This window comes from Ciona robusta, chromosome 5 (assembly GCF_009617815.1).
Source record: "Ciona robusta chromosome 5, ASM961781v2".
Taxonomy (NCBI): domain Eukaryota; kingdom Metazoa; phylum Chordata; class Ascidiacea; order Phlebobranchia; family Cionidae; genus Ciona; species Ciona robusta.
The window spans coordinates 4998804-5025259 of NC_143239.1; the positions used below are offsets into that span (position 1 = coordinate 4998804).

At 36.8% G+C, this 26456-nt stretch overlaps 2 protein-coding genes across 4 annotated transcripts in view; one reads left to right on the forward strand and one right to left on the reverse strand.

The window, feature by feature from the left end:
* The window catches only part of LOC149735871 (sushi, von Willebrand factor type A, EGF and pentraxin domain-containing protein 1-like), a 74435-nt gene that overhangs the window by 26979 nt on the left and 21000 nt on the right, over positions 1-26456 (forward strand). For both annotated transcript variants that reach the window (XM_089879191.1, XM_089879192.1), the window contains exons 27-69: positions 7762-7824; positions 8112-8186; positions 8500-8587; positions 8971-9110; positions 9378-9579; positions 9914-10077; positions 10368-10581; positions 10823-11064; positions 11153-11367; positions 11565-11759; positions 12001-12117; positions 12722-12848; positions 13014-13082; positions 13220-13396; positions 13721-13837; positions 14306-14423; positions 14733-14889; positions 15093-15289; positions 15589-15719; positions 16043-16194; positions 16495-16744; positions 16990-17114; positions 17389-17473; positions 17742-17969; positions 18255-18519; positions 18798-18910; positions 19091-19264; positions 19597-19770; positions 19998-20084; positions 20312-20479; positions 20633-20904; positions 21175-21252; positions 21527-21657; positions 21940-22056; positions 22326-22510; positions 22793-23067; positions 23195-23342; positions 23622-23792; positions 24048-24184; positions 24630-24778; positions 25107-25243; positions 25466-25613; positions 26021-26267. In XM_089879191.1, coding sequence (XP_089735317.1) covers positions 7762-7824; positions 8112-8186; positions 8500-8587; positions 8971-9110; positions 9378-9579; positions 9914-10077; positions 10368-10581; positions 10823-11064; positions 11153-11367; positions 11565-11759; positions 12001-12117; positions 12722-12848; positions 13014-13082; positions 13220-13396; positions 13721-13837; positions 14306-14423; positions 14733-14889; positions 15093-15289; positions 15589-15719; positions 16043-16194; positions 16495-16744; positions 16990-17114; positions 17389-17473; positions 17742-17969; positions 18255-18519; positions 18798-18910; positions 19091-19264; positions 19597-19770; positions 19998-20084; positions 20312-20479; positions 20633-20904; positions 21175-21252; positions 21527-21657; positions 21940-22056; positions 22326-22510; positions 22793-23067; positions 23195-23342; positions 23622-23792; positions 24048-24184; positions 24630-24778; positions 25107-25243; positions 25466-25613; positions 26021-26267 — 6824 coding nt within the window. The remainder of the gene's footprint in view (positions 1-7761; positions 7825-8111; positions 8187-8499; positions 8588-8970; positions 9111-9377; positions 9580-9913; positions 10078-10367; positions 10582-10822; positions 11065-11152; positions 11368-11564; positions 11760-12000; positions 12118-12721; positions 12849-13013; positions 13083-13219; positions 13397-13720; positions 13838-14305; positions 14424-14732; positions 14890-15092; positions 15290-15588; positions 15720-16042; positions 16195-16494; positions 16745-16989; positions 17115-17388; positions 17474-17741; positions 17970-18254; positions 18520-18797; positions 18911-19090; positions 19265-19596; positions 19771-19997; positions 20085-20311; positions 20480-20632; positions 20905-21174; positions 21253-21526; positions 21658-21939; positions 22057-22325; positions 22511-22792; positions 23068-23194; positions 23343-23621; positions 23793-24047; positions 24185-24629; positions 24779-25106; positions 25244-25465; positions 25614-26020; positions 26268-26456) is intronic.
* On the reverse strand, positions 12-7483 carry LOC149735874 (uncharacterized). 2 transcript variants are annotated; one of them, XM_089879201.1, is made up of 11 exons: positions 7073-7483; positions 6781-6985; positions 5153-5360; positions 4700-4823; positions 4291-4466; positions 4020-4218; positions 3535-3947; positions 3254-3309; positions 2720-2864; positions 2445-2498; positions 12-2380 (listed from the first exon to the last, which is right to left on the reverse strand). In XM_089879201.1, exons 1-11 carry the CDS (start codon positions 7265-7267, stop codon positions 220-222), a joined length of 3936 nt encoding a protein of 1311 aa, XP_089735327.1. In that variant the 5' UTR covers positions 7268-7483; the 3' UTR covers positions 12-219. The 2 variants fall into 2 exon arrangements, with proteins under 2 accessions (XP_089735327.1, XP_089735324.1); XM_089879198.1 differs by having other exon boundaries at positions 2720-2867.

The window sequence follows — 26456 nt, forward strand, 5'->3', positions numbered from 1 at the left end:
CGTACACATAGGCAGATTTTTTTTTAGTTTTCTGTTACGTTTTATTTGCGGTTTATACCATACTACGTACGGTAAAAATAGGCATACGTGCAACATAGTTGCTAAAAATACTCTACACAGTAAACTATGCAAGAATTCAAAGTTTTGTCGCAATACTGAAATTAGTCGGTAAAATACTTTAAAACTTAAAATATAAATTCAAAAGTTCACCCAAATAGTTTACATAGTTCCTAAATCAAACATTTCTATGTCGGTTGATACGTCATCAGCCGACGACTCGACTACGTCAAAATAACATCGTTTTTTGCCGACCATTGCTTCGGTTATCATGGCTTCGACTTTTGAGTTGGAACTTGTCGTGTCTATACTTGAGTTCGACTCGCTGATGACGCTTTTGATATTATTTTCCTCTGTTTCTGGTAAATGACCGGAGTACATAAGATGGAGCGACTGGTACGTTGACTCTTCCTGTTCTTCATTCGTAGTTTCATTTTGAATGAAAGTTTCAGGTTTAAAGTCATGCATGGTTAGGCACATTTCAAAAGATGACGCACTCTCTGAACCGTCACTATCGGTTGTGCTCTGCTTCGTGACAACTTTGCCAGATACTTTTGCTTGCTGGGTATTGGTGCTGTTGTCTACTGTCGGTTTAATCGTAACAGTGGAGCCTACAGAGGAGGAACGACTGCGTACGATTTCTGAGGATCTGACGTCTGCAGCAACAGAGCATTCGGAACTTGATTCAGAAAGAGAAAGGTCAAGCCTTGATAGCCGGTTGCTACCAAGTAGAAAGTTATTCCCGGCGTACAAATAGTTTTTTTCATTAGCGGCACCGTCCGCAAACCGGTACTCATTGCCGGCAAGCGATTTTTCTACTCTGCAAACGCTTAGAGGTTCCCTGTTTTTCCTTGTGTCCTCATGAGTGTTTGCTGAAAACTGGGTACTTTCATTGTCACTGTCTGACAGACTGCGAGTTTCAGGAGCACTGTCAATGCCAACAAACATTGAGTCCGTACTGTCCTTCCTTCTGTACATAGAGTTGTGCTTAGAAGTGGATCTATATTGTTCCTCCAGGACTCTTGTACTTTCTTTCTTACACTCTTTCTCATGGGTGCTGTCTTTCTCTACGATTCCACTGGTGCACATTGACAACATAGAATAGTCGTTGTTGTAGCTACCATTTTCCGCAACATCACTCTCTTGATCAGAGGTCCCTGATGCCTCCATAGAACTAGCTTGAGCATCCTCAGTATGTCGTACCAACGCACAAGGTGGTGGTGGTGGGAACTCAAAGTCCACGTCCGATATATGTAAAGCAGACCGAGAACGAAAACTTCTGCTTCGGCAATGTCGACTACAATTACATCTTTCAGCAGGCCTGGAATTGGGACAGAAAGAATCAAGAGATTGTTTATGCTGTTTCTCTCTTGCGAAACGTGCGGATGCCCCACGAGACAGCCTACGAGACCCTGCCGAATTTAACATACCAATTTCTTTGCTGTTTATATCCTGGCTATGTATAATATTCTCTATACCAGGTCTAGTAAATTTTTGCTTGGCACATTTGTTTAAGTGCGGCCCACCATTCAGTTCTGTGGCGTTGCTGTTTCGTCTTGCTATTTCAATCTCTTGCAACGCTTCCAGCATTTGCTCAGCCACGCGGTCGCGTTTTCCTCGTTTTGAAACCCGGTAGGTGGCGGTAGATATGTTGCTGTTATGTCTACTAACTGGCGCGGATGCGCATGGAGCCTTTCTTTCAGAATTGTTCGACAAGCGTTTCGCAGGATTACTGCTCTCAGCGCAGATCATGCTTTCTGGACGATTTCGTCGTTTCCTTCTGCTAGATTTCTTCCTTGGTCCGGAGCGGATTTTCTCTGAATGAATTCTTTCCAGCCTCGCATCATCTTCATCATCGCATACATCAATAAAACCATTACCAAGGTTCAGACATTGTTCGCTGATTTTACACGGCGCGTCATCTACAGACAGAGTCTGTCTTAACTGCCGTTTCCCAGAGTCTGGATTCCAAATCGCATTACTAGGGTACGATGCCGAAAGTCGGTGGTTAGGTGTCCCAGCCGTCCTTCTATTTCGATCTGTAAACTTGTCATCCCAGCTCCGAGCATTCATTGGGTCGCGAGGCGGTATCATCGGTGGTGAACCGGACTCGGTGGCTGACTTGGACGTAAGTCGCCCCTTTACTCCATTAGAATCATAACCGAGACCAAATGAGCCGCCGTTCGTCCACCGAACATCTACTCGTCCACTATGGTCGTTCATCACAGCCCTTGCTTGCTCAGAAGTTGACATTATAGGTTGTCGTGGTAGAGGCCTTCGTGCAAGCGGGTTATCGTACAGCAATGGGTAGTTGCTTATTGACCTACATGAAAAAGTGTATGTTGATTTTCTTTACTTGAAATATTGTTGCTTTCAATACCGCTTACCTAATAGACTCTGATGTGTGTTGACGGCTTACATCTCGGTGACCAGTACAGCAACTGCAATAAAACAGCCATTTTATATGGTAACTCTACTAAAGCAGTTAAATTAATACTGCATTGATTGCCGTTCAAATTTAAACGTAGTAATTGCATGGGCCATTTAAAATTATTTTTTTAACGCGGTGAACCAGGTCGCAGGAGTAAAATAAATCACAGGCCCACGTATTATAAAAACAAGATTTCCTAAGACGTTCTACAAAATTTTTATATATGCGCACCTGCACTTTTCAGACTGTGGGTTAAACTGCCACTTGAGAACCATTGCCCCGCATATAGAAACTATAAACACAAGTGAGAACATTCCAGCCACAGGAAGCCACGACATTACGCCGTCTTGTCTTGTTCTATACACGGTTTCATCACCTGCTGGACAATAATTTATACATAAAGTCACCGTTCGTGTAGTGCGTAAGGGTTAAATGAATGTAACTTATTTATTCCCGCGTGTCGGAGCTACGACAACACGGATATTCTGTGTCAAACATCTTAATTGTGCCCGCTTACTAGTTACCAGGTATGTAACTTTAAGGGTAATTATTTTGGGCCGATTTTTGTGATGTATGGCTGAAAATTTAGACAACCCGTAAGGAGTTAATTGGTTGCAGCATTTGACGGTAATTGTTGCCCAAGAACACAGACGCCCCCAGTGGTTGGCACATTGAGGATAACACAAAAAAATTGATACGGAATTTGCATACATATTTCTCTTCTTGTTCCTAAATTGGTATATCTTCTTGTTAAATCATACGTACCATAGCTTGGGACGTTGAACGAATCCGTATCATCATTCATGTCTTGCTCTGAGAACCTGCAAGCAATGCAGTTGATTATGTGGTCTCTACAACGCTGCTGATGCTAAATATAGATGTGCGCGTGTAATTAGGAAATTAAAGCTGCCTTGGCCCGCACTGCAAAACCCGGTCGGCTCTTACAATTACTCTTGTATGCATGCAACATGTTTTGATATGTATCAATACGTCTAGAGTTGTATGTCACAGCATTTTAATGACGTAAGCAAAGTCGGTTATCTTACCGGGATTTCTGCGTTGGGCGCTCGTCATTCACTCTTACGTCACCTTCTATTTCTGTCTTGCTGCGTATTCCAGGGCGCTGATTGGACGCTTTGGTCACGTGTGTACCTGCGTGAGCGTCATCCAGTCTCGCCCCGACTGCTTGTTCAGTCGCAGGTTGCAGCGCCATGTCGAGAGGAAGTCTTTTCGCCGTTGGGCGCCACTCAGTCGACACGACGGCCAATTCGGCAACGCTGGCCAAGCCGGGCAGCATTGAAGAGGTCGTTGTAAGGTGAAGTTTGGATTTTCCTGCCAACTCTGAGCTTGGCGACGTGTTCACGGTTCTAGTGGGATTATTGGTTGCGTGACTGCGATAAATGTCTTCGATCGGCGTATGTCGTTGTTCTATTACCGTTCCCTGCCTTGTGGTCTCATTCTACAAAACGGAAACGTAAGATTGAGGCACTCAATGTTTATTATGTATTTAGTGTTTTGCGTTTCAACTCACCGAAACAACAAAAAGACTAGACTTGACGACTCTGGGTGGAGGTTGACCTGGCAATACGGCGAGGTCGTGCTCCGTAAACTGGTCGATCGGGACTCCATCCAAGCCCGCCGGTTCCCAGCATCTCATGGCGCCCATTGCCAATTTGTCGTAGTGTAAGCGTTGCAACTGCAGCAGCGACCAGACCAGGAAGCAATCACACCTAATCCATACCGTAGGTGTAAAGCAGACTTCCGAGTATGTTACGGAATCTCCTATGAACCAGACCAATTACCTCCACTGGTTGTTATCCAATGACAATTTACTTAGCATCCGGAGACTGGAAAATGTAAGAAGTCGAACGGTCGACAACGAATTGTTGCTAAGGTCAATATACTGAAGGTTCTTGTTGTAATAGAAGCATGGTCTTACGGTCCTGTCACGCGGGACCTCTTGAGACACGTTCGTCAACTGTCAAACATAAAAAAAGGAATTGATCTTTTTACCTTTAAAACGCGTCTCGGAATGTTTGCCAATCTGATTAGTGTTGGGTTCCTAAAACCGCAGATTGAGTATTCTCGTCGCAATTAGGGGAGTCGAACTTTACCAAATTAGCACCAAGCTAATTGTTCAACCGCCTAAACGCCAAAATCTTTCCCCAAAAAGCTGCTACGGGGCGGTACTTGCGCAACTGGCGTCCTTACCTTGGCGCAGTCTGTGTCCGGCGGGTTGATGTTGGAATCCAGGCTTTGAATCTGATTCCCGCTAAGCAACAACTTCTGCAAACTCGCCATCCCACGCATTGTGGCGGAAGTGATTCGGCGAAGGCTGGGGAAAGATTTGCTTCACGTTACATGATTCGTATTTCAGCGCACTCGGAAACGGCTTTAAAACTTAAAATTGCTGCTACGCTTTTGAATAGCGACCCAGTAGATTTGAATTGTGAATTAGCAGTCACGAATGGCCTATTATGGGCAAATGATTCATATCGATTTTAAATAGACCGAGGTCCATTTTAATCGTCTGACGGTTTAAGCAGCAACAGCTAAAATACAAGCACTAAACCCGCCCATTGCCGTAAATAGAAAAGAATGAAAAACTGTTTCTGTTCCGGAATATTGGTTTCTATTTATTTTTCGTACAACTTGTTTTCTTACTTGTTATTTGCAAGATTTAACGAAATCAAGAACGTTTGTCGAAGGAATGTGTCATCTGTCAATCTTACAATCCTGTTTTGGTCGAGTCGGAGCTGCTTTAGATTAACAAGGGACGTGAATAACCCTTGCGGGATGCTTGTAATGCGGTTGTTGTGCAGATACAAGTCACTGAGATGGGACAAGCCAGCAAACGCACCAGCGAAGATTCCTACATAAAAGAAATATAAAAAATAAGTGCAATTTGAAAAGACTGCTGATAGGCTATAGGCGTGCCGAGGAAAAATCTTTCTATATAGATGAAGATGGTCAAATGTGATCTATACCAACAAATTTCAAAAAAACGAAACATTTCTGATTTGTTTCGTTGGTATGCTCCTGTAAGTAGGATTTGTGCCAAGTTGGGTTGTTTATGGGTTATACTACATTCGGAAAGGGTTAGGTATTTTGTTCTTTAGTAAAATTTATATGTACAATAGGGTTAGAGTAGATTGCTAACCACGTACGTTCGTTTATGTTTGATTTTTCAAAAAAATGCTCTAATTATAGTTTGTTGGTTGTATAATAAGAAATAACTTTTCCATCAATTTTAGAAATACTATTACAATTAAATGTTGTAATAACTTGTAAAATAAAAGTCCTTTAAAATAGATCAGTTTAACCAAAACAGCAGGTGTTAGATTAAACTATGTTGCTTCGCATGATTACGAAATCGAAAAAACGTTTCTCCTAAACCTTCCGGTCACTACACTACCCTGAACCGAAATAGTTGGACTGGGTAAAACGCTTTAAATGATTCGTAAAATGTTGCGAGAACATTGGTATCGGCCAGCTTTGTACCAAGTTTTTAAAGATCATAACGGCTGCTTTGTGCTTTAAATAAACTCCAGCAGCTGCTCATTTCACAAATAAAGTATCCAAGGTTCATCTTGGTTTGTAAATAATCGGTTTACATGTAAAGCCTTAATGAATGCATGTCATGGGTATGCGCAAATACTTAAGGTTGAACCCGCTTAACGTTTTTATTTAATCTAAAAGTGTGATGTAGGCAGTATAAGAAATATAGTTAAATATATTTTGCAAATTTTATTTAGATTCGGCTACGACCCACTATCTGAGATAAAAAAAGTAGGATGGGTAAAGATGGGACACTTTTTCATTGTAGTTTCTTGTTTCATTAGGTAGAAAAAAAAACAATTAAATGAATTATAAAACCTTATCCTCACGACTTCCATAGACCGTTGTTAATTGTTTAAACCACTATGAGAATATTTGCTGAAAGTGTCCCATCTTTCCCCACCCTACTTATATATCTTATGAACTCAAACATCGCATAATGGCACGTTAAACAAAAATTAAAGACCATCTTTAACATTTAAGCCGTTGTTATATATGTAGTAGGTTGGATAAGACTCTTAATGTTTTTCATATTTTATCGTCTTATTTTGTAACAAACAAAGAATATTTACTGGAATATATATCCGTATCCTTATATGAAAGTAACGAAAGAGAGTTGGTAAATAAAATTACGACTATAGGGAATATGGAATAACATGTGTTAACGATATTCATCTTAACCCAACCGTATTATAGTCAACAAAATCTATAATGACATTGCAATATGCACTTACTTGTAATGTTGTTATGTCCCAAGTTGAGCAACGCCAACCCACTAAGTTGGGATAATACTCCATTGCGAATCACCCGAAGTCTGTTGTTTGCTAAGTTAAGAAAGTTAATGTTTCTTGCTGCACGGAAGACTTTCAGCTGCAGATTGTAAATCTTGTTGTTTTGTAAGATAACTGTATGCAGATGTGTGCTGTTCAGTGGCGGGAGCTGGGAAGAAATTTGAAATCGGTTTAGATTAAACAGTATTGAATGCTTAAGTGTATTTAAATTGTTAAAAATCAACATAAAACTCACCGAACTTATCCTGTTCTCTTCGATGAGCAAAGTTACTGCGTTCCTTGGTAAAGTACCTGGAAATCTACGTAAGCCTCGTGCATTACAATGTATAGTGGTGCTAACACATTGACATCTTCGCGGGCAATCGTTCAAGTTAATGCTAGCAGTAACAACCGATATAGTCGCAACCAGATACACCAGCGCTATCTCCATTTGCGTATCTCGCTGTAGGAAACAAGCTGCTCACTCGCCAAGCCTATGATCTATTTTGACAGTTTCAAAGTGTGACTCTGAGCAACTGACGTTCTTGGACTCAACAAAAAACTGCAGTTTTTGCGGATTCGAAGAAAAAGTCTCTGTCTCTACTCTCTCTCCTTCATGCCATGGTTTCCGACCTTCACTGTGGCTCACGCTTTCCCTCACTGAGCAATTACTTCCGCCCGCTCTGCTTACTTTCCGATTTCCAAGCCTCAAATGAAACCACCAAGAAACGTGGGAACCGGATACACTGTTAGCGACAACTCCAATGCACCACACGCTTATTCAGAGAATTGCGCCACAGGGAAGCAAATGAAATATCTTAAACCTTTCCGCTTACACCGGACCCAGGATCGTACTGTAACATATTTTTTAAAAGCCGAGAAACTCTCACGCAATAAAAACGAAAAACTTGTTGCAGAAAATGTAAATTTCCGTATTTTTAACAGGTACAGAAGAAATTCTTGGCAACTACACTGCCGAGCGTCTCGTTTACACCGACTGTTTTATGGGTAAGTATATTATATTTTATCTGCAACTGGACAAGCTTTGCTTATATCTATATATATATATAGCATGGGTGGGGGAAGACGGGACACCTTGTCATTATATTTTCTTCATTCTTTTTACCGAATCTTTACCACTCTAAAAGAGCGTTGTTAATTGATTATAACATGATCATATGTGCTAAAGATGTCCGGTCTCCCCCTCACAGAACTCCACAATACATTATATGTATATAAACACATGTGCTTGGCTTTAATGCGTTTATGTGTACCCCAACTTTGCTTACATACAGAACCATGCGAGAACGGTGGCACTTGTGAGCCAAGCGACGGTGGATTTGATTGCATATGCCAGCCTGGATTTATTGGTAAGTGCTATTTGCCGAACTAAATGAACGAAAAATTTCTTGAATGGAAGATTGATGATACCTTTTTAGACAAAATATTTATCTGTTGTTATATACTATTGTTGGATTTACGGTTTGTTTGATATGAATTCGTAACACTTATATTCCAAACTAAATATGTTTAAATTTAAAATTTACCACCTACATATTATTTAACACTGTAAAAAGTGGGGCCATAACATGTAGTTTTGTAACGTGGCCTAGAACATGCATACTTTAAAATAAATCACCATCGACAAAGTATTTCGATCTATTTTTTCTTTGTTTTGTGCAGGAACAAATTGTGAAATGAATTTTGATGAATGCGCCAGCCACCCTTGTCAGAATGGTGGAGTGTGTTTGGACTTGGTCAACGAATTCAGGTATTTTATGTTGACTAAAACGTAATAGGTTTCTGTGTGAAAATAAAGTAGGTTGAGGTAAAATGGTTCATGTTTTTATTCCTTTTTATCGTCTTATTTGATATACATTAAACAAATAATATTTATACTTACCAACTTGCTTTATATTTACCAACTTGCTGCTTCGCATTTACCAACCTGCTTAGGTGCTAACCGTATCTACACTACCCCACAGTACTATATATATATATGTTGCATTTTTATGCTGGACCGTCAATTTTAAATTTTACCAGTTAAAACAATTAAGTCAAAAAAAATGACGAAAAATATAGCTTGGCAATGCAACCGACCAGCATGTATGTATCCTAAAACACAACTGCTAAGTTGAAACCTGTTTTTTACAGCTGTACATGTCCTGTCGGTTACGAAGGCGTTACGTGTGCGTTTGAAACGAACGAATGTGCATCGAGTCCGTGTTTAAATGGGGCTATCTGTACAGATCTCTTGGCGAGCTTTACCTGTCAGTGCCTCCTGGGGTACAACGGTAATAAACATTTCAATTTGATTAGATTTCTAACATTTCCAAAACAGTTAATTGGAAAATGTGCTAAGATTAGAATTGAATTTCCAGGCGGCGGCGTTTTTGATGTTTAATAGTCAGTTTGACTTTTAAGTGACGTGAAATTGCGGGCTATTCCTGGAAACGGGCTAAATATAGTTACAATTTCGTAATTGTTCAAACGTAAAGTGATAGCGTACGTACTTGAGTCTTGGCTTACTTTATAAGCGTTAATTTTATATTTTCCTACAGGTGTTCTATGCGAATATGACGTGAACGAGTGCGAGAGCTCTCCTTGTGCGAATGGTGCCGTTTGCAGGGACCTGGTTGCTCGATTTGAATGCGTATGTACGCCAGGTTATGCAGGCGAACTCTGCGACGTGGATATCGACGAATGCTCGTCTAACCCTTGCCAAAATGGTGCTACATGCCACGATCAAGTAAACGAATTCAGGTAAGCTTGCCTTCGTTGTGAGTATAAATTCGTATACCTCTTGAGTGTAATTTGTTTACTACTAAATCGGACAATAAATATAAGGAAAAGGTGTCCCGTCTTCCCCCATCCTTCTATATCTTGTTAGTTACATGTCAATTAGCTTGCTTGTTTATCGTCAGACATATAAATAGCGACCTTATAAATTTCAGTGACAATGTGCGCACTTGCTATTTCAAAGTTATTGACATTTAACACATTCCAATCGTCTGGCTAGCGCGTGTGCACCCGACCTTTTAAACTTGATACCTACCTTATAATGGGTTCTAATTTGATTCTAAACTGCCTTTTATAGGTGCGACTGTACATTGGGGTTCGAAGGAACGTTTTGCGAAGTTAATCATGACGACTGCGCTGATGTTATTGATCCGTGTTTAAACGGTGGGACATGCGTGGATATGATAAATGCTTACCGCTGCTCTTGCGCACCGACCTTTGCTGGAGAGGCATGCGAGAATGGTAAGTAATTTTTGTCAAGAACAGGCGTAATCGCCGACTAGAATATATGCATACGTGGTAATCCGTAAACGGGTACAAAGTTTGTGAAACAGGACACACGTGTTATAACGACTGTAACCAGGCATGTGTAGGATAAATCAGTACCTGCATTCCCTATGTTGCGTTGTTAGTTGTTTAAAGCAGGAATAACATAAACGGGATAATATGTGCTAAATTATTCATCTTCCCCAAGAGTACTATACACAATTTTGAAGTTTAAAACCGAGTTATATAACTTTTATAACGTGCAGAATTGATGCCCGATTTTGACCTCTCATTTGAACGACCGAACACGTACCACCATGTCCACATGAAAGAGGGAATACACAACATGACTGAGGTCACTGTCGCTTTTTACGTCAAATCCAATCACACCGAAAGTGAGGGAACACCGTTCTCTTACGGCGTCGGAAAAGGACCACTTGCTGACGTGCTGACACTTACCAACCTTGCAGCATTAACATTGTGAGTTATCAACCGTTATTATGTTTAATATAACGGGTTTCCTACAGCCGAGGATTTTCTAAATAGTACATCATGCAAGGTTTGATGTTGATGCATTTGTGGGTGTGTATGAATTGTCCCAATGTCAGCTATACATTACAAAAAAAGAAAAAAAATCTTGAATCATATATGTTTAAATAAAACGCTTTTCAAAATAAATTATAGAAGTAAAAACGATTTTAATGACAAAATACTTTTAAAGATACGTCAATGGAGAATCAGTGGTAACAGATGCTCGAAAAATAAATGATGGTCAGTGGTACCATGTTGTTATAACATGGAAGAGTGAAGGTGGTGAATGGGCAATCTATCTTGACCACTTCAGAGAGGTAGGAGGTACTGGGCTGCAGGAGGGGACTGTAATTCCAGGTGGAGGGGTCCTCGTTATTGGTCAAGAGCAAGATTGCCTTGGAGGATGTTTTTCTGCATCTCAGGAGTTTATAGGTGAATATTTTTGCAATCAATATAAAACCAATACTAAAAGTGATTTTAACATTTTTTTTATTAAGATTGTTTCTTGTTTAATTTTCAGGACGTATCTCACAATTCAACCTGTACGACTATGCAATGACTCCCACACAAGTTGTTTTTCTACATCGTAACTGTGAGGGTAACAAAGGAACAGTTCGTGCATGGCCTGATGCACTTGGTGGTATTGTTGGCCAAGTTGAAGTTCTAAGGCCACCTTCCTTTTGTGCCAGTTGCACCCCTATTGCAAATGAGGATAATTTGGTCCCAACCACAGTGGTAAGCATGTGTGTATTGGTGAATAAAATGTTAACGTTTGAAATTAAACTAAAACATGTGTACTTTAAGGTTTCCTACTTCTCTAAAGCCTGAGGTAAATTTAAGTGCCACAGGTGTTAAGTTATTAAATTATACTTTAGAAAAGTTGCAATGAAAATTTGTAAAACTGATAATATTGTGCAATCAAAACTGTTTAGAATGACTTCACCACGAGGCTGTCCTGCCAGGAAGGTTACAATCTAAAAGTGAGACGAGGTGCCAACAGTCGTATAATACCAGGTGTATCGCTAAAGTGTGGAAATGAAGGAATATGGAGAGTAAACGGAAGAGACAAACCAAATCCTTCAGCACTTTTCTTCTGTTCCCGTATTCGGTGTGGGAATTATCCAGCGGTATGTTATGGAATTATATGCACACATTTGGTTACAGAATTTATTCCTAATTATGTTCTCATATAACTATTAACATATCTTCTACATATTAAATCTTTTCAATTTCGCAATGTGGCAGCACTTACGTGTTTAATTATTTGGATCTTTTTTAATCTAAAAAAATCACAAAATAGATAAAGTTTATGCAATGCAATGTTTTCATAAAGTTATGTTGTTATAAAGTTATGTTTTTACCATCCAGGTTGCCAATGCTGACATAGACGCAGTGGGTGTACGGTTCAATGACACAGTCACTTATACATGCAACACTGGATATCAACCAATTCAACCCCATGTTATAACATGCCAAGCAGATAAAGTGGGTTTTTTTTTATAGAATTGTACTAATTAATAAAAAATGTAACTTGTTTTTTACCGGCATGTCTGGAAAACAACAGTCGTTGTTACACGGGTGTCCTGTTTTATACACCTTGTGACAGCAAAAGAGTTGCCGTGTAGGCCTATGTTACTTTACCAAATAATTTTTTTATATTTCATTTTTTGATCTTGCATAAGTGAGTGCACCTGGCAATACTACTTAAAAAACCCTTAACTCTAGGTTAGGGGTGGTACTTAGCTAAATAGTAAAACTAGCAGCTCTAGTGAATTCCTTCGCTGAATTCCTTCTCTCTTATTATTGTTACGCGGCGCTTTAAGTGCGCCGCTCCTAATTAACATTCCTACGTTTCTACCGCATTTCTTAATTTGCCACGTTACTCAGTTTGCATGTGTTACTTGCCATTTGTACTGCAGTTAAGTTCGAGTGCGCGTTTAAGTTGTCTTTAACTTCCTTAACTCTTTTGTTTCTTTTAGGTTGCTATGAATCGTTTTAAGTTTGTTTAAACCTTATTTAATAAAGCTAATGAATCGTTTCAGCAGCATGAGAATGTAACATGAACTTTATGTATGAACATATTTCACAGCAATGGTCTAGCCATCCACCTGAATGCACAGATGTAAATGAATGCATCACCAATCCATGTGATAAAATGGCATCATGTGTTAACTCAGGAGGAAGCTTTACCTGCACTTGCTTGGTTGGATACTCGGGTAAACTCTTAGATTATGCCAGATAAAGTTTAAATAAAATAAAGGTTGTTGTATTAATGGAACAGACCATAGATTACACAAGTTGTACAAATACATATGGTGTTGCAAACAAGGACATTCAAAGTTTAGGCCTTAAATACGGCTTACAGTTTACATGTTCTTCAGGTGATGGATTTTCTTGTCATTTAATCGATTGTGGCTTTCCTGGGGATTTATTTCATGGAGAAATTATTGGTTTGTATATTAGTACATCTGTTTGTACTTGAATCATAATAACCACGGTTGTATGTCTTGTAAATTTTTAGTGGTACAAGGATAAAGCAAATTATATCTTTTATTTATTTATAACCTTTATTTTACAAACACTTCAGGGTCTAGCTACCTTTACCAAGACACTGTCCTGTACGTGTGTAACGAGGGTTATTATCTATCTGGTGATACGGATACATTAACTTGCTTGGCAGCTGGGTATTGGGACGGAGTGAGACCACTCTGTGAACCAGTTCAGTGTGAAGAACTTACCCCTGTCAACCATGGCTCAATGTTGGGTAAGTAACATAACATAATTTTTGTTTATTTTTTTGAAAAGGATAGTGAAGATCAAGTTTTTTAAAGAACGAAGAGAAGGAAGTCAACAGCAAAATGACAGTTAATAAAACATGCAATAGACAAAAAGTGTGGGAAAGTGTCAATTAAAATGATGGCTGTTGCACAAGATTTCCAAGACGCTTTATTCCTTTTTATCACTTGAAATTGGTGGCGTCAAAATAAAAATATGAACCACATAGAAGTATTTAAAGAGTTCAATACTTTTATACAACAGCATTTGTAAAATAAATTAACATACTATTCAATCTATATATGCTTTGCAGTTACCGGGATTGTTTATAAAAACAATGTTACATACACTTGTGATGAAGGATATTACATGGTTGGTTCAAACTTTGCTTTATGTCTTTCTGATGGATCTTGGGGTGACAGTATTCAAGGTAACACAGAAGCTGTGTGATTATAGCCTAACCCAGTTACATGATAAAATGCCTAACACCTCATGCTCATTAACCCTCAATTGCCAATTATGAAACTTCCTATCTCTTTTTACAGAGTCATTTTTACATTTTTTTTCCTTTTTTCCCTAAAGTTTTTGCCTGGGTGTGATGTTGCGTTAAATTATCTGATAAAGTCTTGCAGAATGTCGGAAATACACTACGTTTTTCATACCAGATAAGCCGTGTAAAAATTATTTACATTACAACTGGTAGCAGAAGTAACAGAATATATGAAACCCTTCTATTACTTGCTTTTATTGAGTGATATTTAGAAAATATCATTTAATGTATTGATTACTGCTACATACCACCCATACCAGTGGCTCAATGTTTTCTCTTGGTGTTATTTATTTAAAAAACATTTGCTTTCACTTCATTAAATAATAATAACAAATCTACAATTTTCAGGTGTTGCAACAGAACCCCCTTATTGCTTACCAGTACCTTGCTCCAAGCCTCCTGATATTGTTAACTCATTTTATGTGCTTAATGGTAAAGAAGATTTTGTTTATGGAAGTTACGTAAGGTAAGTTAAAAAACGTAAGGTAAGTTAAAAAAAAATTATTTCTTGATTTGTTTAATTGAATTACAACTCAAAATGATATAATTTGTACTGCATTGTGGGTTTATAAACCTTGCATTTATTTGACACTTTTAATCAAGTAGTTTTTACCAGTGGCATGTTTTTAACATTTGTCAATTGCTTGCTAGTTCTCCTATTCTTTGATTTAATTTATCTGATCTTCCCTACTGCATCCAAAGAAATAAATATAAATATATGTTATGTAATGCCAAATGTATGTTATTTAATGACATACACAATTGACCCTAACAGATATTTCTGCATTGCTGGCTACTCTCAAGTTGGTGACGATACAATCTACTGTCAGAGTAATAGAGAGTGGAGTTCATTCAATGAAACATTCAGATGTGATCCACTACCTTGTCCCCAACCTGTTGTCCCATTAAATGGAAGAATAGAAACTGTCCAAGTAAGTTTTAGTTTACTTTTAAGTTGTATTAAATTTATTAATAGGTAATTACACTGTTTTTTTCTAGTAAATTGTTGGCAAAAGTGTCTTTATAAGCTCAGGTTATCAGTGACAGTAACCATGACATAAAATTTAAAACTTAATACATATCAGCCTTGAAAAAGGTTTTATTCAACTACTTATTCTTTTTATTATATTTTCAGTCTGATGGTGAAACTGTCTCTCATCTAGCAACCTACACATACGGACATTCCATTGGTTTTGTCTGCAGTGCCGGTTTTAACTTGGTTGGTCATACCAAATCAAACTGCAGTGAAACTGGCACATGGACCACAGAGTCACCACTGTGCGATGCAGTTCACTGTGGTTTGCCACCTGAAGTGGACTTTGCAACAGTTAGGTGAGGATATTTTCTGATGAAATCCTATATGTAAGGATTTTTGTGATGTTAAAAGTACTGTTTTGCCTGCCATATGGCAACACATATTTATTTTGTTTTGCAGCATGAAAGTTAAAGTATCTTAAATCAATGTCACAGTACTTAACTCATATAACCACATGTTCATAGCACAAGTGTAAGCGTGAGGCACCTTAATGCCATGATGTTGTCACTGTGGTTCATTTAGCTGACTGTGGCATATCATCCATGAGTTTTCTGGAAATTATTTGATGTTTTCTTATAATTATTTTATACCTTAGAATGGATGATGGCCCTCATAAACCGGGCCCACATTTTCAAAGCACCCTCACCTACACCTGCCATGCTGGCTTCCAACTTACACAATCTAGTTCAGAAACACGTTTATGTGACACAGATGCAACATGGTCAGGTAATAGCTGTGATTTTGTTTCGATGATATTTTTCTTTTGCTTTAACAACTCTCATTTTTCTGCCAATTTCTTTTTTTCTGTTTTAATTAATCATTACTGTATTTAAATAAATGTTTGTGGTATGTTAATTGTTCCAAATCATTTCCAGCAGTTTTTAGTAGTTATTTGAATATAAATACTTGGTATAAGCTAAAGTGTTACATATTTTGACTTATAATTTGCTTTTCACCTTTGTCATTTTTTCAGCTGCAAGGTATTTATTCCCTACTCGTGGAAAAAATCAAAAATATATTTTGTAACCTGGTAATTTTTAAACTTTTAGGCACTGAACCTGTATGTGAAAGGTTAGTATGTGGAGTCCCACCCCCTATAACACATGGTTCACCTGAGTTAAACATGTCCATGGTCTTTGAAGATACTGTTCATTATGTGTGTGACTTGGGTTTCGAAATTACAGAATCTGCAAATGTTGAGGTATTTGCTCATTTAATGAATAATTTTGCGATTCTGAAGCATTGATTATAATTTGTAATGTGTCAAACTAAAGGAACACCCATTTCTTTGCTTAGACATATCTCCTAACTTGCAAAAATAAATATAAAATGTATTTTTATGAATATTTACTTATAGCTAACATTAGAAAAAGGTCAAGAGACATTTCTTTGTAAAATTTGCCTCCTATTTTGTATTTTCTGACTGTAATTAATAGGACAATAGAGATAACAACAATGCTGTTAAATGAAATCAGCTTATTCTACTTGTGTTTATTTCCAGTGCATGGTTAATGGGGAGCTCAGTCCATTACCACAATGTACGGCAGTCCCATGTGGAAGGCCACCAATAGTTGGTTACAGCTCTGTCGTCTTCACTCACCCCCATGCAAAGCATTCGTACCAAAGCCAGGTGGTCTACACTTGTGAACCAGATTTCAACATGCAAGGACCTTCCACTATTGAGTGCATGCATTCTGGGGCTTGGTCTCCAGAACCACCTGTATGTGAACCTATTCAATGTGAAAATCCAGGTGAGCGTGGCACTTCATTTACAATGTTTAACTGAGAAATTGAGAAAGTTTTTATAAGCATCTGTTTTTAAAAACCTGAAACAAAAAAGATGGGTCATGTTATAATACCGGCCGTTATCCAAACACACTAAAACATATAAGTAACACTAATTTATTCAAGAATTTAAGAATTCCTTCATACAATAGTTTGTAGTTCTACCACATTGCTTTAATAACCACTAACATCCTAACCATTTAACTTCCAGTGTCTCCCCTGAATGGCTTAACAATGGTCTCACCAATTGGTGAACTTGGTCATCCAGATTTATACAGCAGTGTTTCTCATCCACCAAGATCTGCAGCTCTAACTGTCTGTGATGATGGTTATGAGGTTACTGTTTAGTGTTTCCAACCAGTTTCCAGTGTTTACATTTTTTACCTTGCTGTTGCTGCTACCAGGCACAACATACTATATAAAAAATATCTCTTCTGATGAAAAAAATGTTTTTATGATAACAAGTTTTTCTGACATGCTGAAAAAAGTATTTATTTTTTAATATTTTGCATTTTTTAGCAACTTAACACTTTCTATACCATGCGTGAATGTTAATGGAATTTATAGCATTGATTACTGTCCCTCATTAACTGTCAATAAATCTGTTAAGGTTTACGAAAGTTTGGGGGCTTTCACGTCATCTGAATCTGTATCACCAGTCACACCAATCGAGCTGAACAAAATCCTCAAGAACAGTAAGAAAATATGTCATATTTTTTTAATATAAATTATTCCATTTGCTGCAAATGAGTGGTCCTTCATTGGTTGTCTTAATTGTCAGCCATAAAAGTCACACCAAAATTAAATACATGTTAACTCATGAACTGGAGCGAGGTGTCTGAAACGGAACACCTATTTTATAACTATTGTGGTTGCTCCGACACAGAAGGTTTAAAAGTTACATTTATCATAGTTGTTGTCTTTTTATTTTAGTATAAACAACCCAACCTTATTTTATTTCAGGTACGATGTCAGAGAAGACAAAAGCAAAATTCACTAAGGCAATTAAATCTTTCTACACACCTGCTCCAGGAGCATTAACTGCATCCTCTTCCAACATCCAGCCCTCTGCTCCTCCTCTTGTGATCAGTAGATGTTCTCCAACTGGTGACTGGCTTACTGCTGCTCCTGAGTGCCGAAAAATGCGATGTCAAGAACCTCCTATCTTAAACAATGGACACGTATCAACAGGTAACATATTAAATCCAAAAATACAGACAATCCGATATAAAGATGTTCTTATAACATTAAACATTTCGCAGAAAAGTTTATAATCTGCTGCAAATTTCTAATATAGTTTTCAACTGTTGTTCATAAACCATGTAATGTTGTTTTAAAACTAATATAAATCTCTAGGTACATAAGCTGCATACTTGTTATTAAAATGAACATGCCAAAAAAAAGTATTTGGAACCTAGTCTTATGTTATGCTGGTTAAATGATATGATTACATGTTATGCGAATATCTTCATGCAGACAATGCCGTTGGAGCACCTTACTTTTATCAAGATAGCCTTAACTATCAATGCGATATTGGCTACCAGTTCAACAGCACACAGCAACTCCTTGATCAACCAATAACGTGCATATATAACCAAGACACCTCATCAGTGGAATGGTCATCTTTATCATCTTGTGTGAGAAAAATCTGCAGCAATCCTGACTTTTTAGCTGAAAACCATGCGTTGTATTCTGTTCTCCATTTTCCAGAAGGATCAACTCCACTAGATGATATTACACAGTAGGAAAATCTGTTTAACTTAAGTATGGTATAAACTAATTTTATGATGAAAAAAGTTAGTTTTCTTATATTACACTATGTTTAAGAAATCGTACATCAGTAAAACTAAAAACATTAAAGCTAAAAACTGATATACACTGTTGAAAACTTTCATACTTTTAAGCATACGCGAGGTGTATGAAACCATTGCATAATATGCACTATGATACATTTATGCTTCAACGCTTTTGCCCTGCTATGTCAAGATAAATAAGTGACAATGACTATATTTGATGCAGGTCAACACATTACTATGAAACATTGATCCAATATCAATGTCAATCTGGTTATGAGACCAACTCAACAGAAGATATGCTGTTGGCAAACTGTAATGCAGATCAAACATGGTCAAGTAAGTGACCTTCTTTAGCATTATAAGTGGTCTGAAATAGTAATGTTAAGATCATATTCACTCATCAACCAATTGCACTCCACGCTGACTACTTAACTTTACCATTTTTGGTAAAATTTAGTTTAAAATACCGTATATATATCAAGTATTACTACAAATTATAAACATAAATATGCACAGATGCCCCACCACACTGTACAGCAAAAGACTGTGGTGTTCCGATTGCCCAAGATCCCAATGGATATATGATACCAGACTCGCATACAAAGTATGGAAGCCAGCATCTATATGGTTGCAATGAAGGATATTTCTCTTTATTTGAAGGACCTATAACCATCACCTGCACAGAAGAAGGTAAACTAAATAGCAATTGATATATATGGATATATCTTGGGTTAAGAAAATGATTTTTGTTAGTTTAAATACAAACATAACTGTGCTATATATATGGTATACCTGTCTATATTTTTATACTTTTTGCTTTAAAACATTAAACTAAAATGTATGTAAAAGAATTCAATTTTGTCATGTATACAGGCTATTGTGTTTGTATTTAGACCCTAAATACCCAACCCTAATTATAGTAATTGCATATGGCAGATATTAATACATTAAAATATGCTATATTGAAATAATAAGCTTGCTCACTAACAAAACAGCTAAATACATTTTTATTTTTATCCAAGGTGTCTGGTCATCTGATTTCGTACAGTGCATACCAGTTAATTGTGGGGCACCAGAAGAACCACTGCATGGTTATTACACTGAGAATGTCTTCACATTTCCCAACATTATCACATACTCTTGCTACCCAGGATATGAGCTATTTGGGTCGGAATCTGTAGACTGCCAACCCGATGGTATGGATTTATGAATGAAACTTATGTATCCTCGCATGGCCGGAGAATAACAGTTCTTATACAAGTGTTCTGTTTCATATACTCATGCCTGCTTACAAAGCTATCACCTATGTAACTGTGTATGATTATTTAGGATTGTATTTTTAATGTATTGGGGACAATTCAGACAATTCAACATAAGAAACAAATTAGTAACTATCAAAATGGAGAACTCCTTTTTTGTCCAGGTAATTGGAGCGACATTGCACCTCTCTGTGAACCAGTAGATTGTGGCAGAATTGCTGCAATAGCACATGGAAAATTTTATATGAATTGTGAGTAATATGATCAACATTCCAAGTTTTAAACATCTTCTTGCATGATATTATGTAGAGAAAATACATTTCTGGTAGTATTGTACTTTGATTTTTGTTTTCGTAAGTTGTTCTGAATATTATGAAAACATAATATGAAAAACATAAAGGGTTTAAAATAGATTTTTTTTTCTATTTATATATGCTAACCTTTATCATTCTTGAATCAAATCATTTCTTCTTCAAAGCAACTCTCTTTGGAAACATAGCAGCATTCCAGTGTGTCAGTGGTTATGAGTTGTTTGGCCCAAACACTCTTGAATGTCTATCTGATGGGTTTTGGAGTGACGAACCACCAGAATGCCTCCCTGTTGATTGTGGGCCATTGGAGAAGCCACAAAATGGAACTGTTTATGGTAAACACATCATTGAAATCGAGCATGAATGTTGTACAGTTTTACTAAATGTGACATTTAGAAACATACAAAAATCAGTACTTACAATTGTTTTACAATTTTATTTAGGGATTTTGTGTAAAAATAGTCTAATGCAGAAATCTATTTTTAAAGGTATGGGCCAACATTTCCAATCAACTGTTCACTTCTCATGTGATATTGGCCATCTTATGTTTGGTAGTTCCAACTCTACCTGTCTATTTGATGGCTTATGGTCAAGTGATGCCCCCGAGTGTTTTCCTGTTGACTGTGGCACCCCACCACTTGTACCAAATGCTGATTTTAACTGGGATGGCTTCTTATCCACCTACACAACTGTTGTGGTGTATGAATGTAATGCAGGATATGAGTTTTCAATTTTTAACCTACCCATGGTAGAATGCAAGGTAAATAATGATGAAATACACTCTATTAGTAAGTTTGTAATGAACAGTTTACCTTAAACTCATACCATACTTGTTCTCAAATAAAATTCTCAAATAAAAAAATGATTACTCACAAAGTTACATTGGTGGTAACTCGAAAGCTGGCCCGAGGTGTATGAAACAGAACACACGTGTTGTCTTTGCCCTGCCACGCAAGGGTGAATAAGTTTCGTTCATTTATTTACGTAGTTAGTAAACAAATTATATTACAGTAAACAAATTATATTACAGGAGAATGGATTGTGGACCCCCCCACCAACTTGTTCTAGAGTTAAATGTCAATTCCCTGATTCACCTGTAAATGGAGAGGTATGTGGTGTATGGTTTGCATGTGTGTATCCATATAATGTATAACTGATAAAAATTAAAACATAAATACAGCAGTGGTACCATCTAAATCTGCTCACTTATTTATACAGCATTACATAAACTAGACCAAATATTTGTCATTTGGAAATTTAATGAAATTTTTATGAGGATAATGCAGTTATAACATTATCACTCAAAACCACAGCTTTAAATGTTAATGTATATTTTTATTTTTGTGAGAAAACTAACAACAAACTGGTCTATTTTTCTACAGATATTAATGGAGTCATTACCACCAAGACCTTACCTTGAGTATGAAGACTTAATCACTTACACTTGCAACAGTGGTTACATACCGAGTGATCCAGTGGTAACTGAGTGTACAGCATTACAAAACTGGTCCAAGTAAGTTGGTTACGTCATTAATCCCACATAACTTTCTTTATAGAACAAATTTGGTATTGTTTTGTTTTTAACTTTAGAAAATAATATTTTATGCAAACTCATTTAGGTTTTCGGCTTTTAACACCCTAACAGGTTTTAAAAGTTGTAAAAATCATTCGGTAATTACATATGAGTGTTTAACTTTTTATACAGCTGCAATTTCTTTGCCAACTATTGTCGCTTAAGTTTAAGAAATACTGTTTACTGTAGCCTCTCTTTATTATTTTTTATTTACATGCTTAGTCCACCACCACTGTGCATGAGAAAAGACTGTGGAATGCTCCCAGGTGTTGCTCATTCAAGCACCAATGGAACCGGTCATCTCTTCATGGACATCATCATTTACATATGCGATAATGGGTGATTTATCATTAATGTTTTTTACATTAAACTCAGCCGTTTGGTATACCTCGCCTTTTATGTAACTTATAACTATTTAAAAAAAGTATTTTTTATTTGCATAAAACACAGCTGCTTTGGTCCATTTCAATACCAACAAATTAGCTTGTGTAGATGACACAATTGCCTGTTTAAAGTTTTTATAATCATCATTTATTCACAATTTTAAAACTTTAGTCTGTTTATACAACACATGATTTAAAACATTATAAAAAATTATGTTTTTAAAGGTATGAACCTGTCAGCAACACCGTACTTGAATGTATGGATAATGGCTTCTGGAGTCATGAGTTGCCAGTATGCAAGCCTGTATCATGTGGTCAACCACCTAACATTAGGCATGCAAGTCAGCTTGGTGGACATGATAATGAAAGTCAAGTTTTCGAAAGTATGGTCATGTATGAATGTGATCAAGGTAATGCTCTTGAATGATCGATTTTTTATCTTTGTATGCTAAGCCATTGTGTTTTTTATTACTCACTCATTTCAACATAACTGAATTTCAATGTGAGTGAGGTTTTACAGTGTGACTTGTCACGGGTCCTGAGATTTAGGCTCGGCTTGGCCCATTACCCCATAATTCTAATTTTTTCCCAGTAAAAGAACCTTTTGGCTGTTACCACTGGCACAATTTCTTTTTAGAGCCAAACTAGCAATGCTATATTTCACTAAAGATTCTTTTATTTGCCTTCAACAGGCTACCATCTCAGTGGTCACGTAACTGCCCGTTGTTCTGCTGATCGCACGTGGAGATTTTTTGGTGAAAATGGTCCCGGGGGACCTTCAGTTACTGGACGGGCACTTTGTCGAAAAACTCCTTGTCCTTTACCTCCAGTAGTTGAAAATGGCATTCATATAAATCGGAATTACACCCACGGGGTTACAGTTAGCTATGAGTGCCACGTGGGACATGAAATGACACAATTCTCAGAAGAGCTGTTAACTTGTACATCAAATAAAGGGGATGTAATGGTTGGTAGAAAATATACTTTATTGAATCTGTTGACCCGTGTTTTTTTTTAATATTATTGCCGGTTTTCCATTTGATATATTAGATGCTGAAGTCTTTGTTACCTGGTAAATAGTTATGTTTCTTCAGGGTTACTACTCTGGTCTACCACCTGCATGCTCTCCTGTGCAGTGTGGTAACCCTCCAACTATTACAAACGGATATTATGTAACAAATGGAGTGACTTTCCAAAAGACAGCAACATATTCATGCAAGAACAATGGATATATTCTCACAGGTAAATACATAATATAAAATGCCAATGTTTTAGGGAAATTGGTAACGCCGGCCTAAACCTTAGGACCTACGAGCCTTTCTGTGCGACTTCATCCACATAGAATAGAATAGCCAGAAGATACTCGGAATTTTTAAGGATTTTTAAGAACTCCATCTTTCTTTAAATTATTTTAATGTTTTTATTCCAGCAACTACAACATAAACCGAGTAAAAAAATTAAGTTGTATTTCTAAATTTACCAAAAAATGTGTTTTATTTCTAAAAAAAGTTTACTTTTTAGGACCAACGCAATCCATATGTCAGAGTGACAGAACATGGTCTCCACAACCAAGTTGCCAACCAAGAGATTGTGGTCCTCCCCCTGTAGTTGAACATGCTGTATTGAATATAACTTCTACTCTTTATCCATCTGTTGTGCAATATTCATGCAATACAGGATATGAAACAGAAGGTATGTTTTTCCCACTTTTAAATTGTTTAGTTCTAAACTTTTTATAACCTTTTTAACTTGTTTTTGATGCCTTAAACTACAGTAGACAGACATTTAACTGACCGTCCAAATTTCTTTTTTTAAACTGATTGCGCAGATTATTTTGTCCCTCGTTTGTTTTACTAACTAAATACACTCTTTTGATTGGTACATGAAATATCTGAAACTGTGTATGTCTATGAACACGATATACAAGTAATTGCAAATTCTCCACAGCACTTAGCACACTACAGTGTACAGAAGATGGGACATGGTCGGCAAGACAGTGGTCATGTGACCCTGTACCTTGTGGCTCACCACCTAACGTCAGTCACGCACAGTTTAGTGCAAGTGAAACAACTTTTCACAGTGAGGTAAGTGTATTGCATCTATTAAAGAGGAACCGGCATATATACTGTGACTTGCAACATAATAACACTATATTACCGTTACCAACAGAAATATTATATTACAATTTACACCAGCAGTTTAATGACTGAAGTGCTGATGTATTTTCCAAAATTTTTAGTTGTTTTAAGCAATTTATTTCTCGCTTCAAGTAAATAACAAAAAAATCATAATAAAGAAAATAGTAAAACAGGGAAATGAGTGAATAAAAATATTAGCTATTATAACAGCATTCCACATATTTAACTAATACGTCCACCTTAAGAAAACAAAGACTATACTAGCACACAAAGAACAGAACTTAACACTTTAAAATTTAAGAAAGTGCTTGCTATACCTTATAAGTAGTTAGCTTACATATTTATTGACGTTAGGTTACCAAATATTTTACCTGTTAATCTTCTTTCCCAGGCTGTATACAAATGCAATGAAGGATTCTATATGAACTTACATGGACGCCAGAGACCTACAGTTACCTGTTTGGCCACGAAATCGTGGTCAGAGCCACTATTTGATTGCTTACCAATGTCTTGTGGTGATGCACCACAACTTACATCTGGGTAAATAGAATTTATAGACAGTTTGTAATATTTTGACCTTATATTATGTTTTATTTTAAATTATTTAAAAAAAATGTTATATGTTTAAATAAAAATTAGTGAAAATTTTATAAATTAATTTAAGAAATAGTGTAGTTTTGGGAAATACCAAGCTCTAATTGGCCAACTCAAGTCCAAATCCCATGTCTCTGGCATGCCTGACAATGTGCACTTACCAAGTTAAAATACAATGTGCCAACTTTTTAGTTATTAAATTGCCATACCCAACTCTTTAGACAGTTCACGTTAACAGACATATTACATTAAACATAAATAATTGTTTTACCAGAGAATGGAGCATGATACAGAAAAGCTCCTGGCAGAATATGCCTGGAAGTGGAATGCTGTATGGAGACGCATCTGTTTATTCATGTGATATTGGTTATGAGTTAGAAGGCAATGCTACGATATCTTGTACAAGCACAGGTAAACATGCTAAACTCATAAAAAATGGATATGTGGAACTAATCATTCTGTCAAAAATGCTGTAAAGCTGTAAATAAAATTCCTACTTAGGAATTTAATTTTATGTTTTATTAAAAGTTACTGAAATAACTTTGTTTAGGTTACAACAAATATTTTTTTTCGGTTTTCCTATAGGGCTTTTATTCCAGCATCTGCATTGATATTTCAAACATTTCTTCTCAGCCACTTTTAGTTCACCACCGCCTGAGTGCAACCCAGTAATATGTGGCACACCATCCAACAGGGGGACTTCACATTTGGTCGTTCTGTATGATGACATTACATTTGGGCATTCTGCTACCTATGTCTGTGACTTCGGATTTGTTGTCAGGTAATTTTTCTTTTTTCCCTTTTTAGGTTGAAAGACGTGTGTGAACTCTTGTGATCACACAGTAATAATTCTGCCAATAATACTCTTGTCTCAAATATAAATTATTACTGCATACAACATAAGTTAGGATATATAAAAAATATTTGTTTAAGTTAATCTTTATTAATAAATCTTTGTTTAAGTTAATTTGTTTAAGTTAATCTTTACCTGTTAAATCATCTACCCTCTATGTAAGATGAAATAAGCAATCGCCACATTTTTTCCAGATACATCTACTAAAGTAGATTTAATGCTGTTTTTAACAGCTGTCATTTTGCTTCTTATTCCCTTTCTTTTCGCTGTTCCAATTAATCTGATATTTGCTACTGCATTTAAAAACATAAATAAAATATTGGTATGTTGACCAGATATGCAAATGGCAACGAAACTTTATCCCATACATCCCAATGCACTTCTGAAAGAACATGGAGCCCTGCTATTCCATCCAATGCTTGCCAACCTGTTGAATGTCCTATTCCACCCAGTGAGATAGAACATGGACAAATTGTACAAACTGTGCCACCAAAAAGCAAACATGTTTACAGGGATAGTGTCAGATACAATTGCTTGGAGGGGTATGAGGCAAATCCTGAGTCTTTAACCATCACATGTCAGGTAGGTAGAAAAGTTTTGTGTTTTTAAAATTTTGTTTTTTTTGAAATTTGGTTTATATTTTGTGTACACCATGTTGTGTTTAAGTTAAAATTGTGTTTTTTGGAAGTGCTCTGGGAATTTTCTAATTTTGTTAGTTGGATAATTTTTTACTTATTTGAAAAAAACTGTAGAAATTCCAACTAATTTGCT

What these genes read in the sequence shown, in the direction of transcription:
- LOC149735874 (XM_089879198.1), bottom strand. Translation starts at nt 7,267, where the DNA reads ATGGAGATAGCGCTGGTGTATCTGGTTGCGACTATATCGGTTGTTACT. An exon ending in AAGAGAACAGGATAAGTTCG is followed by an intron (nt 6,986 to 7,072) that starts GTGAGTTTTATG and finishes ATTTCTTCCCAG; the next exon opens with CTCCCGCCACTGAACAGCAC. An exon ending in CCACAGTCTGAAAAGTGCAG is followed by an intron (nt 2,499 to 2,719) that starts GTGCGCATATAT and finishes GTTTTATTGCAG; the next exon opens with TTGCTGTACTGGTCACCGAG.